Source organism: Rattus rattus, chromosome 1 (assembly GCF_011064425.1).
Source record: "Rattus rattus isolate New Zealand chromosome 1, Rrattus_CSIRO_v1, whole genome shotgun sequence".
NCBI classification, from domain to species: Eukaryota; Metazoa; Chordata; class Mammalia; order Rodentia; family Muridae; genus Rattus; species Rattus rattus.
Window position 1 is genome coordinate 42948332 of NC_046154.1, and position 18438 is coordinate 42966769.

General features: G+C 41.9%; 1 protein-coding gene across 5 annotated transcripts in view; it reads right to left on the reverse strand.

Annotated features, from left to right (window-relative positions):
• Positions 1 to 18438, reverse strand: part of Elavl4 (ELAV like RNA binding protein 4) — an 86858-nt gene that overhangs the window by 46141 nt on the left and 22279 nt on the right. For all 5 annotated transcript variants that reach the window (XM_032900247.1, XM_032900272.1, XM_032900263.1 and 2 more), the window contains exon 2: positions 1368 to 1608. In XM_032900247.1, the coding sequence (XP_032756138.1) occupies positions 1368 to 1608 (241 nt within the window). The remainder of the gene's footprint in view (positions 1 to 1367; positions 1609 to 18438) is intronic.

Here is an 18438-nt window from a genome sequence, read left to right on the forward strand (position 1 = left end):
TCCTGCTAGGTGTGATAGCCAGCCTCTCAGTTCATCCTTCCACTACCCTCTTAAGAGAAGTATCATTTCCCCATTTTACAGCTGAAGAAATTGTGTTGGGAGACTGTGTGACTCACAGTGTAGCAAAAAGGGCTTGCTTAAAGGGGGGCGCGTTTATGTGTGAATTAGAAGAGTAAAAGAATGCATTTACTTGTATGTGCATGTATACGCTGCAGCATCTGATTTGAAAGGGGAATGGTTTATCCCGATTAAACCACAGATCTTCATCTTTACTTATGCAAGCCAGTTGCTTGTCAGTTAAACTGACACAGCAGTCACACTCTCAACTGACAGGGACTCAGGGTTGCTGTGAGGGGCTGAGGAGTGGGGCACTCTCTGGTGGCAGCCCGGCTGCTCTCGTATGCACATCATTAACTTCTTAGGGAAGATATTCTCACTTCCAATAAGATTATAGCGAACCCCCCAAACAGGCATAGAATAATTGTCTGACAGAAACATTAAAACCCTCATTATTGAGGTCACGCGGGGAGAAGGGCATTGCTTTGTTTTTAAGTACAAGGTCAAGAAGGAAGTGCTTAATTAAAGACCATCTTCAAAATGAACAAATATGTGAGATAAAATAAAATATCTCCCATGCATATCTTCATTAAGCTTCTCCCTTCTTCTGTAGAGTATTTGCATTCTAGAATTATCTGCTGTCTGTGGGACCTGCTCATCTCAGAGACAAAGAGCAATTATGTCATCCTTCTACTTGGCCCCCTTTGAAAACACTTGTCGTGACATATGGGAGAAAACTGGGCACAAACCAAATGTCTGAGAACAGAAGAAAGGGATAAAAGCAGCGTGGAGCACAGGGGAGGAGAGACAGAAGGCAGAACTCAGGACCAAAGTGCAAAGGAAGACTAGGGACGCTGCTCGGTCGGAAGAGCGCTCGTCCAGCGTGCATGAGGCCTTGATCTCTAGCGTCCTCAAAACCAGGCCCGGTGGCACATGCCTGTAATCCCTGCTGTCAGAAAGAGGCATCCTCAGCTAGCCAGTCAGTTTGAGGATAGCCTGGGATACATGAGACCCTGTCTTAAAAAAAAATAGTGGCAGCTGATCAAGAATAATGAGTATGAAACCAAAGACTCATTTTATATAAAGGTGAAAAAAGCTTCAAAAAGCGCCCTCTGCTTCCTAGTCTTCTCAGCCTGCAGGGAGGCATCCCATGGTACACATGTGTGCACATGGTGTGGTTTATGTTGTGTATGCATACAATCCTTACATGCTAGATACGTGGTGTAGGTGCTCGTGCAGATGCACTGCACACACACACACCGTGTTTGAGGTCTGCCGTGAATCCCTAGCCTGCATGTGGAGGAGCATACCTGTAATTTTGTCTCTCACGAGTTTGCAGGATTCGATTTCACCAATGCTCCCAAAGAGACTCCTGAATTCCTCTTGGGTCATATTCTGGGGTAAATAGTTGACGATGAGGTTGGTTTTGCTGTCGTCTGTGGCGGCGCCTGTCTGCATGGGAGAAGGACAGTTTCTGTTGTTGCTGGAGGGTCCATTGCTTGTATTGGATGTCGGTCCATTTGACACCTGAGGCTCCATGGTGCTAATTATCTAAATAAAACAATAAGTATTTTGAAATCTCGGAAGACACAAAGTCTGTTTCTAGATTTTATTTGCTGAAAAGAAAGAGAACAAGATGAGGCAAGATGGAGCAAAGAGACTGGGCTGTGAAGACAGCCAATTTAGAAGCACGGTTTTAACCAGGATGTTAAGTTCCCCTTGCTATTTTTAGACCAGCCCCTTGATTTTGAACACAGACTAGAATGCAGTGGGAAATCTCCCATTATTTTGTTAATGAAAAGCTAATTCCTGTTTTCATTACACAATCACTCTCAGAAATGTATACTTAAGCCACACCAAATTATAATTAAAATGTAAAGTAATAATCATGATTAAAATTATAGTTCCATTAAAGCTGAAAAAGCTAAATATAGAGGACTAAACTCACAAGATCAAATACAGTACCTGTTTATTAACTATCTCAGAAAATAAAATGACAGTAAATTAAGCAGGGCTGTTCCATATGGGAAGGTCTTAGATTTCCACTGGTGCTTACACACTGATCAAACTTCTGTTTTCATGGGGCTGTATTCAGGGGAGATGCAAAGTCATCTAATTAAAAAAAGTTAAACCATTCTGTTACTATTTTTCCTGGGGTCTCTAATAATACAAACAAAACCACAAATAAGAAGAAATTGTTTTTCTTCTAGACCTTCATCTTTGAATTAGCATACCTATTGCTCTGATTTATTACTAAAAGAGGACTTTCTCTTAATATAAATATTTGTTTAAATATTTAATTAAAGACATGTGAACTATCCCAGGAAGTATGCAAAAAAAAAAAAAAGTTGAGTCCCCATCCTTAGGAGCACAGAGGTCACAGAAAACAAAAGACTACTAGTAGGGTGACAGGTATTTAATTATTCCTGCTTATATCTAGTGACTGTCTGCAGGAATGTGGGGCAGTATTTGGGTCTGCCCCCAGGTTTTCTGGCCCTAAATAGAGACCACCATTATCCCCCTTATAGTTGATCATAGCATTGTTCCCTAGTTGGCTGTGTTGGTTGTGATTTTGTCAACTTGACACAAGCCAGGATTGTATGGGAAGAGGGAACATCAATTGAGAAAATGCATCCATGAGTTTGCTTGTAGACCAATCAGTGGGGGCATTTTCTTGGTTAAAGATTGATGTAGGAGCCTGCTGTAAGTGGTGCCACCCCTCGAAGAGGTCCTGGTGTATATAAGAAAGCAAACTTAGCAAGGTGGGATAAGCAAGTCAGTAAGCAGTGTCTAGCTATTGTTTCCGCCTCAGTTCCTGCCTCCTAGTTTCTGCCGTAAGTTCCTGTCTTGGCTTCCCACACTTGACTGTGATCTGAGATAGGAAGACAAATAAACTGTTTCCTCCCCATGTTGCTTTGACCATGGTCTCATCACAGAAACAGAAACCAAAGAAATTGTCCATCATGATATGGGTCCTTGCCTTTGGAATTGTCATTAACTATTGGGGACCATGCTCTGCCATGCACCAGTTCTGTGATGTCTGGCAAAGGGGCACAATGACACCTGTCTTGTGAAATGACGGGAAGTGAGATGACATTTATACAGCTACTGAACAGCGATGAAAACAACTGCACTCAGTTGATAGTCACTAATGTCACTCTGCCGACAGAGTCACCTCATGGGTCTTCTCTTACTGAGTTCATTTAAAAGGCCAAGGCTACATATTCTAGTATGTTGTATATCTCAACACTTAGGAAAACCAGGGACAGATGACATCTGATAACCAATTCTTTCAAATGATTACTGTTGGAGGGCCAACAAAACATTTTCATGGAATAGAACAAATATGTCATAAAATACGGAGGCTACAATTCAAGAGTGTGTACTAAGTGAACAGACCTGGATAACCATGGAACACGATTAGAATGACAGAAATCCTCTTCCCCTGCCCCTTATTTAAACCACCAAAGTAACCACAATTCTAACTTCCAGTGCATAGGTTGCATATATCCCCTTTCGAACTTCATATACATAGCAGGAGCGTATGTACTCCTTCGTGGCTTGTCACATGTCTGAAGTGGCATCTGTGTTCTTGCATACAGCATAGGCGACTCTTCTTCACGGTTATAGAGCATTCTATTGTATGGAGATAACACATTTTATTTATCTGTGGGTGAAATCTAGGCTGTTTCTACTTTTGATCTAATGACAATGAGCATTAGGCACATTTTGAGGATTTCAATTTTGGGGTCATAAGGAATATGTATGACAAGCCCTAGTGAATACTGCCATTGGCGTTTCAAGATGCCTACACCAACTTAACATTCTCGTCAGCAGAGAATGAATACTTTGGTTGTTATACATTCTTTTCAATATTTGGTGATTTTTTTTAAATAAAGCTTTATAGAGTATTTTATAAGTTTATTCACTTTGTCAGCTGAAGCAGAGTGGTGTAGTAAAAAGGAATAATTCTTTCCTTTTCTTTTAATGTTTTTAGTCATAGCAATACAAACATTGCTGCTAAGATAATTTCAGTGATGATGATGATGATGATGATGATGATGATGACGATGACAATGACGACGGCAACGACGATGACGATGATAACGTATCTGTGCACATATGTGAAGTCCAGGATGACCTTCAATTCAGGATCCTTTGGCACCAGTTTCCCAAATGCAGAGATTAAAGGCATGAATCATGTGATGTCTGGTTAGAATTTAAAATTTTAATTTTGTTTTTTTGTGTGTGTGTGTGTGTGTGTGTGTGTGTGTGTGTGTGTGTGTGTGTCTGTGTGTGCTTATGCATGCGTGTGAGTGCATACCATGGCATAGAGGTCAGATGATAACTTGCAGGAGTTGGTTCTCTCCTTATGTAGGTTCCTGGGATTATACTCAGGTTTTCCAGCTTGGTGGCAAGTGCCTTCACATGGTGTGGCATCTTCCCCACAGAGGATTTTTTTTTTTTTTGTCGAAGTGCCTTAAAATTCTAGTTCTATCCCTTATTAGCTGTGCGATCCCAGTTGGGTTACTTCATTGCTTTGAGCCAACTCACACTCTCTTTTGCTGAGCTGGAATGAAGGCCGGCATGCACTGCTGCCTTTAGAAGGAGAGTTCTTGTCAGTGGGCATCTGGAGCACACAGTGCCTAGAGGCATCACAACTATTATTTTTCCCCATGTCCAACACAGGTGAGTGTTCCTTTATTTCCTCCTCCCATGGTTACATATGGGAAAAGAAACCGAAAGGAAACCCTGGGAGTCCTGAGAAGAGCCAAGGAAATAAAACAGTGAAGAAGGTGGAGAGCTCTAAGTTCCTTTACCATCATGGAAGTAACTTAAGTGGCTCCACATCTCACATCACCAGAACTTCCTTTTTGGTCTCAGGTCAACTGTAGGATCCCAGAAAGCTGGTTCAGACCACAAAGAGAAAGCAGAAGGCTTCTGAGAAGGCTTTTAACTGGATCTGTCCTCCGGACTAATGATGAGAACTATACCTAGAAAGTGGCTTTGCCCTTGAGACTGGGGTTTAGGAAAAGAGTCAGAGCTTCTAGGGGGCATGCTAACAGAGACGAAGTCACAGGGTATCGGCAGCACTCCTGGGTCCCACCCTTGAACTGTGTAGGTCTGCATCCATTTGCTATGTTGTCCTGTTCCTCTTTTTGTCCCAGAGAACAAACACAGGAAACACTGCCCAGTCAGCAATGAACTTCAAAACCAGATTATCCATTTAGGAGGTCTCTCTGACAGAACCTCAGGCTAACCAGCTTGTGAGTTTTGGTTTTTTTTGAACGATATCCCACATTTCAGATGCCCTCCCCAAATCTGTTACACAATCTCCAGCCTCCCTTTCTTGCGCGTCACCTTTCTCACTTTAGCCTTCTTAGAGCTCCACCAGAGACGCCAAGAGGACAGCCTGGATCACAGCAGCCCTTCTGCTGCTGACGATAGGACATATATAATGTAAGTCACACTGAAGCCCCTGAGGAGACACCCAGCAGGCCCGTCCTTCAGTCATCTCACCGACAGACACGTGGTGAAAGCATTTGCCCATGTGAGTGAGCCTCTTGCAGGTAAAGCTGGTCCAGGGAGGCCCAGGAGGTGGCAAGTCTACACCGAGGAACTCAATTCCTTCTCCGGCTTCTACATCTCCCCACATCCTATGCAGGCCTCCTGATTTATGTCAGTTCCCAGGATTGAGCCCTATCTATATATCAGACAACCGCAATTGAACCCCAACTTTTGAAAAGGTGCCGTGAAATGCAGTGTGCTCCCCACTGAGCCTCTTCCACAGGCTATGTAGCTATAAATCAGGTCAAGCTTTTTTTGTGTGCTAGACACACTAAACAGTTATTCTTTGTGTGTTCAGAAGAGCTGGTGAAAATACACATGCATACACACACACACACACAATATTTTCAGAAAAATATAGTCTGAAGGCTGAGAAACTGTTGGAGATGTGTTGATTAGATCATGTTAAGAGATTCCCCTCACTGGTGTTAACCATTTATTCCAGGATGCATCACAGGATAACGAAAACAATCAGAAATTTAAGATGTCGACATTAAATCTGGAACCTGAATGGATGAGGAAGGTTTTGAAAACGTTACCTGGCAGTAAGAGAGGTTGCAGAGCAAGAAGGATGTTAAAAGCATGATTATGAAGCTGCGGCGTTTTAAGGTTATTAAAGAGAGGACAACTGTGTTTTCTACTTTGAGAAACGGATCAGGAGTAAAGAAAACACAGTTAGTGGGAAGCCCATCCTCAAAGACGCACAGAAGCTGGCAAAACCCAAGGCACCTGCTTCCTCGGGCGAGCACCTCTGACATTCTAACAGTCCTGTTTTCCTTTATGAATGAATAAATATATCCTTTCCTCAATACTCACATGTACCTTAATGAGACATTCTGTGTGGGTCTTCCAGACAACTTCACAGCTGACCAGACTGCAGAGCCCTAAGTGCCCTCCTCTTCTCCTCTTCTGAATGGCAATTAAGAGCAGAATTACTGTCAGCACCCAGGATAGAGCTTTGAGGGGGTTCAGTTGACTTCAAACTCTAATGGTTGTACAAAGCACTGCATTAAGTCTTTTATGTTCCTGTGATATATTTTAAGAAACATTATACAGGCAGAAATTCTCAGGGATAAACTATCAGAACAGTGCACAATAACGTAGGCACTCAAATCCTGCCATTGAAAATGTCGATGGTTTGAGTGACTAATTGCTTACACTCAACACATTAACCTCACCCCTCCCATCACTCTTTTTCTGCAAAATATATAACAAAAGCAAGAGGGAAGAGGGAAGGCCTCAGCCATGCAGCTGTCAGATCATCACCAGGTTGTTTATCTCTGCGGAGGAAAGGAAGGAGCAGAGACTGCACAAGCCTCTTTCTGGAGATATTCCCAGGGTTGGTGGTGGTGGCGGGGAGGGTGGAAACCTTCTCTCCCCTTCATGGCACCCCTGTTGCTGTCATATAGAGTGTTATATTCACCTATAGCTCTACTTCCCAGCCATGACACAGTCACATGTACATAAAAAGGGTTTATTTCTATTGTGGCTAGATCTGGGTATGTTGGATGAACAGAGATTGATGTCTGGGGCCAGGCTCAGAGATAGGACCTGGCATATACAACTAAAGGCAAGAAGCAGGCACCACTGAGTCCACGATGTGGCTACCCAACTGATAACAGAGAATACCGGTGAGCTCAAGACCAGAGCCATGATTTCAGTGGAGACTGGGAACCGGACAAAGGAAAGGACTGTCTCAAGGTTATGCTCCTACTTAAAGTGAGAGCTGGGACCGGAACCCCTGGCTACAGATCAACCCAGTTGTTTATGCGTTTGACAATGCAGGAACAACCATTAGAATGAAGACTTGCTTCTTTTTTCTGCGGTACCGAGAGGGGCACATTCTAGCGATGCACTTGAATAGAGGAACAAAGACTCACCTAACTCTAGGCTTCTCTGGGTGTAGCAATCTACTGCTCACAAAGAACACTGATGACTGGAACTCTACAGTCCACTGAATAGAGATAACATCCCTTGCTTGTTACAATATCAACATGCTATGTGCAGAACAAGGCTTGATAATAGGTAGGCTGTTAATAAAAGACTGTTGAATGAATGACTGAAAGTCTTCATGTATTCAATCGCTTCCTGGATCCCTCAAACAACCTGTAAAATATTGCTATGTGTGCTAAATATCTCATATATATATATATGAGAGGTGGCTCTGGGTTTTTACACAGTGACTGTCTTTAACAGCAAAAATGAAGATCAGTCTACTAACTGATAAAATTTTATATATATATATATATATATTACATATATAAAATAATAGCCAAATGTATGCCTGGTATATCATAGATGCTTAATAAGATTCCTGTTCTATCTCATATATGTATAAATATTTATTATAGTTTTATTTTATAATAAAAATATATTTATAGATAATATTTATATATGTCAAATATACAAAATATATATAGGTATATATAGCAAGAAATCCATCTTAATTAATTTTAGGGATATAACTAAGTTATAGCAAGTAAATTCATATAGTTCTATCACCACAATCTATCTTCAAAATCATTTTTTTCCTTGCAAATCTGTGTTTGTTTGGTCTCATCACTGAAATTATGCCTCTGGCCTTGTGGTCACCAATATTCTCTGTGTTTATTACACAGTAACTCCACAATCCTTAGGTCCTGGAAACCACTAGTCTAGAAACTACAATTCTACTTTTTTATCTCTATCTCAAATTCATTCAAGCGGAGGATTGAACTTTTGGCTCCCATGGATATAGCAGAGAACCTGTTGAATGGCCTGGTCTTTCCTCCGTAGAAAGCCAATTTATTATTGTTACTGGACTGAAAGCTCTCAAATTGAGCCTTCCTATTTAACCCTCTGACAAGCTCTCGGTCCTTCTGTGCAGCAAAAGCACATGTTTCTCTCTCTCTTTCAAATTGTTTTTTATATGTGTGTGTGTGTGTGTGTGTGTGTGTGTGTGTGTGAGAGAGAGAGAGAGAGAGAGAGAGAGAGAGAGAGAGAGAGAGAGAGAGTTGGTTCTCTTAACCACATGGGACCTGGGGATTGGACTCAAGTTGTCAAGCTTGGTGACATGGTGTCTTTACTGGCTGATCCACCATGCCAGCCCAATGCTTCTCTCTTAACTTTTTGACTAGGTAAGCTTAGGAGCCATCCTATTTCCTCCATTTATACCAGGTGAGAACAGTTGGATAAAAAACTGGGATCACAGAGCACTCGTGGCCCTAACTGGGTCCCCTTCACACCCTTGCTCCAGCCCTTTTTAATTAATCACGAGGGAGAAAGGAGAACCTGAAATTCCCTGACATACTTTGCTCTTCTTGGTATGGAATGATACTTGCTGTCACAGAACTGTCACACTATTCCTGGCGTGGTAACTCCTCTACAGGTACTATTAATGGCAGATGTCAAAAATATTAGGGTGGACGGGAAGAAAGACAAAAACAAAAACCTAGGAAGTGAGGTTGGGAGTTAGATCAGAAAAGCTAAGAGTAGCAATGTAATATCAGGGTAAAGTGTTTTCTTCCTTTCTAAATCATTCTTTTCATATATTTTCTTGCTTTAGAATTAATTTCACTCATTGACCAAACAATTTTTTTTTTGCTGAAGGACTAAAACATCAGAGGAGAAAGTGTACTTTTATCCATGAAAGTCCCCAAAGGGTATTAGGCAACACCACTGTCAAATTCTAAAAGTATACTTAAGAACTAAAGGTACTTCTGGACCCTTTAGTATTTTTTTCCTAGAGCTCATGAATCCTTTTTTCATTGTCAATCTTTCATACGACTTCAAATTGCTCACTTTGGGGGAAAATCAGACTGGAGTTAGTAGACCGATCTTCCTTTTCACTGTTAAGGACAGTCACTGTGTAAAGACCCAGAGCCACCTCATGGATAGTGCACAGTCCCCTCATCAATCTTGTCAGCTATCTCATATTGTGTCCTTGTTCCAATATTGTCCATAAAATCGCAGCCAGACCATAAATTACTGTTGTATTTCTACATTTTAACTCACTTCACGCTTAAAAATTTACTTCATGGGGCAAGTAAAAGGTTACAAATGCACGTTATAGGACTCTGTCCTGACTTAGAGCTCACCGCCATCATTCATCTTGCTCCCACCCAGTACAGGCCCTTGTACACCATCAGTGGGTGCCTAGCAGTCCCTGGCTTCTGGTTTCCAGGTGGAGGTGTGGTCTCACCATTCAGCATATGCAAAAGAATCAAGAGGAAAGAACCATAGAAGGTCACAAGAATATAATGTTCCTTTTGAGCCCCTTTAAATGTCAGCAGTTCCAGAAACCAGAAAGATGCTGAAGGAATGTACCAACTGCAGCCCTGTCTCAGTGTACACATCCAAGACATGCGTAGACCTTGTTAAAGATTATCACCAATATTTAAAGGTCCTCTTTCACCACAGCATAAGGCCCTTTTTAAAATTTATATATAAAAGCTAACCCTTATGTAATAGAGCAAGCGTTCCCAAGAGCATGAAGAATAATGTTTACCAAGGGCAGTCACTGAATTGAACCATTAAAGAAATAGATTTAAATTATTCATGAGAACAAAAATAAAAGTCCTAATTCTTTTTGTAGGCATTTCTCTCTTAACCCTTTTAAAACTCTGACACACATGTTAGACTCTCATGGGACAGCTTTACCTGTCCCATCTTACCTGCCTTCCAAATGTCTGAAAAACACATTCCCAAAGTTAGAAAGCTGTAGAGCAGGTGCTGTGTTCCTAAAGGCAGACATTATTTTAGGAACGAATCCTTACTTCTGTTCTTACTCCTTTAAAGCTGCTAAAAAATGCCCACACAACATCCCCAATTTCATCTTTCTTTACGGTTGGTTTTATCAACTCATAAAGTCCCTGTGCTCCGCTGATTTTTACTTTTTAAATTTTTCCCCCGCCCCAACTCCTGAGGCAGGGTTTCTCTGTGTAGCCCTGGCTGTCCTGGAACTAGCTCTGTGGACCAGGCTGGTCTCTAGTTTACAGAGATCCGCCTGCCTCTGCCTCCTAAGTGCTGGGATTAAAGATGTGTGCCGCCACCACCCAGCCTCCAACTATTTTTCAATCAGCTCTAATTGGTTTCAGTCCCTTTCAGGTTAATGATTTTTGTTTTAAATTTAATTGTATTTTAAATGCAACACTTTGGTTATGATTCAGTGGTGAAGGGACAGATGCTATTAATGGAGCTCAAAAGGAAGGGCTGAGATAGATGGTCTGTACTCCTCCAGGTAAAGGAAACCCTGGAACAGGGCTCTCAGGCAAAATCCCAGGTGACACACAGACCATGCTGGTCCAGGGCACCTGGCTGAAGGCTGCATTCTGGTCCCCTCACACTATTCATACCAAGTGTGTGTAGAATCTGCTGGAAGGAAAATAGAAAGAAAACTCTAGGAAAAAAAATTTAATTCCAACCAGGAAAAACAGTCTGACAGCTTAATAATACCTTTGAGTAGATGCACAAATAACCAGAAAGACCTATTTACTCTGGGAAGTTAGAGGGCAGTAAATTCTCAGCATATCTTGAAACAAGAGTATTCAGTTCGGTACACGTTTCCCCAAACGGTATCACGAACCAAGGCAGTGTTCTAGGACTTGGGGAAACAACAAACAAATAGACAACTAATTTGGTCTGTCTATCTAGAGTTCAAGCAGGAAAGACTGGAGGTAAGCAAGTAATTACTTCTAATCAACTGTATACATCCCTTTATCTTAAGCATCTCTCCCAGAGTTTCTCTGCTGGCTCCTTTCCTCGACCACAGCACCTTAATCAACTACCTTCCACCAGTTCTGCGATGTTCTGATACATAGTAGCCTCCCCCTGGTCCTGTTGGAAATGCCTTGTCCTAAACAAAAGACTCTTTGTGATGAGGAGGGAAACTCGGGGCCATTCCTTTGAAAGAGAATCTTTGCTGGAGAAGGCATGGCAAAGGTGCTCTGAACAGAGGTAGACAGGGCTTAACAAACAATGGAGAAAAACCAAAACCACAGACATCGCTGGAGAGAACAAGAAGCATTAATACTTAAAGTAGAAGGCCAGCACTGCACTGATAGGAACAACATCATCAAACTTTAATTTCTCTCAGGCATTATCCTTAAATTCCACAGAAATCCAAGTTTTTTAATCTTCCCCAGGATACACCACGCAGATTTTTCCTCTCTCCCTATGCTCTCCTTTCTATCTTACAGTTCTCTCCAGAGCTTTATCTGAGCCTAAGTGATTTCCCGCTGTCCATCCTGGGGATGTTGGTCAAACTTGTGGGTGTTTGATTTTAAGACTTTGATGGCAAACTCATCAGAGCTGAGGGGCAGGGCAATTGTCAAGTTCATCAGAAAGATGAGGGAAACATCTTTGACCTCTGCTGTTTCCCCACCCCACCCCAGTTCTTCTTTCCAAAATGGCCCAGGAATCAAAGACAATCTCAAATGGGAAAACTCGGAAGAATGTTTTTCCTTAAACCTCTAATAGACTTTCTTTGTTTATTTTTAAAATGACAAATATTTTCATTGTAATACAATTAAAATTTGTGGACAAGCTCAACCTTTCTGTAAAAAAATTAGATCTAATGTATATATTAGATTCCACTGGAATATAAACATACATTCATTCATTCTGCTGGAATACACACACACACACACACACACACACACACACACTTACTTCACTGGAAACAAATTTCTTTCCTTCTCTTTCCATCCCACTCACTAAGCCCTTTAGAACCCTGATATTTAATGTGGATAAAATAATCCAAACACATAATGATAAGCTATGGGTACCTGTTGGGATGGGGACCGGTTGTGATAGTAAATATGTTATTTCCGTCTTTCACACAAAGAGTCGTTAATGAATCATTTGAAAAACTGCCCACAGACTGATTAAGTCGGATTTATCTTCTGATTAAATGCATAAGCAATAGCCAATGGCGCGGTTCATGTAAACAGAAGTGTTGTGTATTTATAAGCCACCTAGCTAGTGGCTCAGAGTGAACAAAATCACCGAGATTTAGCTATAAAAAGCAAGCGGCTTTACTTCCAAATTTAAATTTTGTGTTTGTAATCTGATTAAGAACTTCAGAAATCAATGTAGAAAGCATATTTTTATTTTAAAAATGAATGCTTTTGTCTTGACACAGACGGCGGGTGTGAGGAAGAGGAGGAGAATGAAGGGGAACAGAAGGAGGGTGACTCTAGAAAAATCTCCAAGAATGATCTCTTTTTCGAGGGGAACGATGGAACGCCAACAGCTCTTCCACCCGTGCCATGGCAAGGCAGAAGACAGCTGTCTTTGGAGCAGCTGGAACGAGAGTAGAGCCACTCGGAGGAAAGAAGCGTTCTCAGCATCTCCACGTATGTGAGCGTGGGTACAGAAAACTGTACCCACAGTCAACTTGCACAAGCTGTCTGTCTGCATGGTCATTAGTGAAGAGGAACTGTATTGGAACCGTATTCATTCCCCCCATCCCCAATGTCATAACGTAGCCTAGGCTGGTCTCAGATTAGCAACGTTTCCAGCCCCCTCAGTGCTGAGACGGTAAGCAGGTGGTACCAGGCTCTCTTGCACCCTCCCTCTGCTCCTCTCCTGTCCTTTCCCCTCCCCTCTCTTAGAGTTTCTGACTTGACTGGACTGGGTTGGACATCGTCCCCCTGCACATTCTCTGGGAAGGTTGAGCTGGAGGAATGAAACACAAAATCGGCACAGGTGGACTAGTAGCCTCAGGCTGGAGGAAGTATGGCTTTGAATTCTTCGTGTGCAACCCGTTCACAACAGTAAAGACGAGCTCTAGGGCTGCCTGAGCCGAGCCTGAGGATGAGATGGTCTTCCTCATCATTACCTGAGAAGTGAAAGGTGCCAGTCTCCTCTGTATGTTGTGTTTCTATTTTTGGATGTCAGAAGTAAACCCCGTAAGGTGTACAAAAGAGAATCGCAAAACAAGCGAGGTGGCTGCTGGTTAAATAACTTATTGAATAGCTTTAGGAACAGCGTTCTACAATTGTTAAGATTATGTTTATAGTGGGTTGGTGTAACATGAGAAAATAGGTTTGATTCATGTAGAGTAGAAAAAAGAAGTGAAAAAGGTCTATCCCAATTATATAAACACTCATAGAATAGGAGAAATAAATATACTAATAGTAAAGTAAGATTACAGGCTACGGTTATACTTATCTGTATTTTATTTTCCCACATTTGTCTTGTTTTTATAATAATATAGCACTTTTGTATCTGAAAGGAAGTTATTAAAAAAAAAAAAAAAAAAGCAAGTCCTTCAGTTTGGAGCCACAGAGCTAAGAGCTGGTCTTCCTCCCCACAGCCAGTAAGCAGGCGCTCTCATTGGCCACACCCTGTTCCTACCCTAGAGGCCACAGTTCTTGATAACAGTCTCATGTTCAATCTCTCGTTTTCCCTAAATCAGCATGAGTTAGTGAGGTTACAGCCTCACACCTGCCTCAGCGCCTGGCAGCAACCTTCCTGAGGACAGCAAGGAGAGAAGATGATTTATAAGAAGGCCGCTCCCTGGATCGGGAGTGGAAAGCACTGAGGCGTCTGAAAGCTCCGGCTGACAAACTCTGATATTATGAACATTCTGCACTTGGACAAAAGCTCCCACTTTTCTTAATTACATGGTTTGAGCAGGAGCCTGCTTTCAGGATCTGCCCAATCACACAACAGCCATTTATTTTCCCAACTGCAGCTGCCAAAATTTCCCTGATCTCTGTTTTGTGCTCCATCTTCAAGGACATCTTGTGAATGTATGACACTGTCAAGCGGCATTCCACACCACGCTTTTAAAAGCCCGTTCCTCCATACGGAGAGCCTCTCGGTACATTATTTATTAAAAAAAAAAATCCACAGACAAGAAGCAAAGTGGGGAGGAAAAAAAGTCATAGGTATCAAAATATTTCTGTCTGCTTTGAGGTGAGTTCTTTATTCTGACAACAAGTCAGCAGTACTCTCAGTCAGTGTGATGGGCTGTTTTTGGTTTGAAGATACCAAACAGAGTCACTTTTGGGATATTAAAAATACACTATCAGGAAAATGAGTGCTAAGTCTGCACTCCCTTAAGTATAAAGAACATAGGGCCTCCCTGAGAACGTTTGTGCACACCTGCAATACCAGTACCCAGGAGGGTGAGGCAGGACTGGTATGAGCATGAGACTACACAGTGAGAACGTGTCTCACAATCCAAATAAATACATAAGTAAATAAATCATGAACCTTACTTCAGAATGCACCTTTGGGATTTTTATCCTCTTTGCCTAATTCACTGGCTGTTTTATTTTAAAATACCTTGCAATGTATTTTATGGTTCGTCTCATAAAAATGAACTTTAAGTAATAGAGAATAAATATTTTCTCTTCACAAACTGTTTTCTGTTTTCAAAATATGCTCTGAATCAGCACTAATTGGGATTTAAAAAATTCATAAATAGTAAGACTTTTAAAACACATTAAAATCTCAAAGCATTATTATTCATAAGATCTCTTCAGGTCTGATTTGCTATGTCTTTAGAAAATAGTTGTCATGATATTCACGAGTGAAATAAGGTACTGAGAGAAAGAGCTCTTTGCATACAGTATCTTGTGTTTTGAAATCACAGCCACAAAGTAAATTTGCTTGATAAACTCTTTCAACTCTGGACCCATTCTTCTTATTTCAGAATAAAACAAACAAACAAACAAAACAACAAATAAACAACCACAGAAATGCAAAGTCTAACAAAACATGTGGAATCTTTTGTCAAAGTGTACCTCTGAAAGGAGCATTTGAAAGCAACTTGTAAGCCACAACTGAATGCTTACATTGTAGCACTCTGTTTAAACATCCCATTCCCCAAACTGAACTTAGCTCTCAAAACAGAACAAACAAAAACAGTCCAAGGGACAGAAGCCAATCTACTTGCTGTCACACCTACAAGTTCGTTCAACAGGCCAGAAACAATTCTATTAAATACCAGGGATAAAGGGAAGAGAGAGTTCCTGCTTGCAAGGAAGTAAATAAATATGTAAATGAGTAATTAGCATATAAAGTCATAGGTGGAGTAACGGAGAATGTCCTTGCCCGGAACACAGAAAATTCTTAATAGATGGAGATCTTGTTGTAATGCTGATTCAAAAGTGCTTTTGGGTCACCCAGGAAAATGTTCAGTCAAGTGATTACCATGGACCCCTTCCACTGACAGCAGCTCTGGATTCATAAGTGCCGCACCGGTGATCCGTGTCTCTATGCACATGGCTTCCCTCCAGTTTCACAGAAAGTTGCAAAGTGGTGATTGACATTTTCCCCATTTACAGATATACAAGTGTGGTCACACTACACATGATGCAAAAACGAAACCCTGGTAAATGTCCACCGACATTACCGTTTACGGCAGTGTCCAGAGTCACTGCAACTACAACCCAATTCTGAAAACTTGTGCCTTCTTTCCTGTATGAGGAAAGATCTATGCTCTAATATGATTAAGACAATGTAGCCAGTGTATCTTCTGTCTAGTCTATTAGTTGGGAAATACTGCCAAATAAATGGACCTTACAGGAATCCTAATTCTTCATGGTATAATGGAAAGAATGCAGGAGTTGGAGTTAATTTGACCTGGGTTTGAAAACCAGAGCCGGCCTTGACCTTGCTTTAGCCCCTTAAAACTCTCTGAAGTGTAATTTAAATGTACTCATCTGAAAGAGACAAACGAATCTATCGGCCTCGGGAAGATTAAAAATAACGACGTGAAGGAACCTGGTCCAGAGCTTGGCACACAGGTCCTCAAGACTCATTTATTCCCCTGGTCCAAATCATAAGACACTAAAAAACGTGCTCACAAAACATGCTGCAGGTGGCAAAGGGCGCCTACCTGAACGCTGGCAAGATTTGTCTGTGATACTTAGGATCCGAATCGGAAAAGAGTGTTTTAGACCTCACTGCCTATCACCTAAGCTGGCAGCTACTTCCTTCATCCTCGCATGGCTTCACAAACATCACTAAGTCCTCATGATGACGTTAGGCAGGAAGATACACAGCAAAGGTGGGAGGCTAACAGAAATCCACAGAATAATGAAAGGACATTTTGGTATTTACCAACATAATTTCTGGCATTCTTTTGCCCTTTTAAAAAAAGCCTCTACAGTGAATAGACTTGGATATCTTAAATACAAATGAACTCAGCCATTGTTGTTTCCAGTTTCTCCTAAGGACAGGCTCAGACGTTCATGGGAAGTTCCAGAACACGGCCACGGTGTGCTCTGCACACTGAAAACGAAGGTCTCTGCGGTTTCTGCGCAGGGCGGATGAGCAGGTGTCCTGTCCTCCACGTGCACTGCTCTTGAATTCCGAGGAGGCAGTCACTCTGACAGAGCACGCGGAAAGGGGATCTTCCAGGGTGCAGCTAGAGAAGTAGGGTGGGGAGAGCAGAGAACATAGCAAGTGCTAGTTTCCCTGGAAGGAATGGGTTTGACTCTCATAGAACTTCTACTTAGAAAAGAATTCATCAAATTACACTCATGCGCATCACTGCATTGAATCTGCCATGATCTTCAGAGTTGGGTGAGGCCTGCCTTACTGGGGGCAGGTGGAGGGCAAAGGCACTTTACCCTGCTCAGATGGTGCAGAGTTAGGATCGGACGTGCCATCGCTGACTTCATCTTCCTTCTTTATCCACTACCTGTCCCATATACCTAGGTGAAAGCCTTCTGCACCCTTTGGTAGCTGGCTATGGGAAATGGGCACACTGCTCTGCGCTGCGCTGTGCTGTTCAAGCAGCTCTCTTGGCCTGAGAATATCTACCCTCCCTGCCACCATGCTTGAACGCCATCCCCCATGCTCCCTTCACAGCTCAAACCTTCCTCCCTTATACACACTCCACTGTGGACATTTACCACATTCCTGTCTTCCTTTACAACGGGGCTGTGAGCTCCTTGCTGGTGGCTGATGCCACTGACTTATTTGCAACCCTGGAGACTACTGAAGATCTATTGTAGATTCTAGGCTCTGCAGGAAGCATCTGTGGATAAATGAATGACTTGTTAGGTCCTCATCTGCTTCCCACAGCCAAAGCCGCTCTCCTTGCTCTTCTCCACCACTCTGCTCTGCCGTAAACCTCTCTCTTATCTGTCCTCTTTAGGATCAATTTAAAGATAGGAGTACTTCATCCTTTAAAATATACTGCCCTTTGCCAGTTGTTGTGCTGAGTAACTGCTTTCAAATGAATCGAAAAGACTGCATTTAAGTCCATGGGCCTTTCACTCTCTGGGTTAGGCCATTTAACTCATCCCTGCATTTCTTCTGCCTTTCATCTCCTCAGTCGCAGTTCCAAACTCACAGTTTAGGGAACCTATTTTTGTTGTTGGTTGGAATTTGGCTGCTAAATTCCTTTAGTACCTTCTGGAAGTTAAGAGTCCAAGAAACATTCCCACTCACAAGAGGTACTGTTTTGCTGTTTTTCATCATGGTATTGATATCCTAGGTTGACTTGAAACTCTTCATCCGCCTGCTTTGGTCTCCCAAAAGGCTGGTCTTGCAGTCATGCTTCACTATACCTGCTTTGAGAGTTTCTACATGTCATGCAAGTCAAAGAAAAAAGCCAGTGGGAGCACTTACCATTTTGCCGCACAGCCATTAGATCTGAGCATGGTATTTCTTTTTAAGCAAATGAGTAAAATACATACTTGTACAATAATCCTACATATTTTCAGTTGGAACCCATTCACACATTTATGAGTTATTCATTTTAGAGCCCAATAGTTAACATGAACATGAGAGTTGGACTACTCACGTTCAGATTCTGGTCTGCTCCATGCACTTGGACAAGCCAATTGACCACTGTGCTCCAGTTACCTC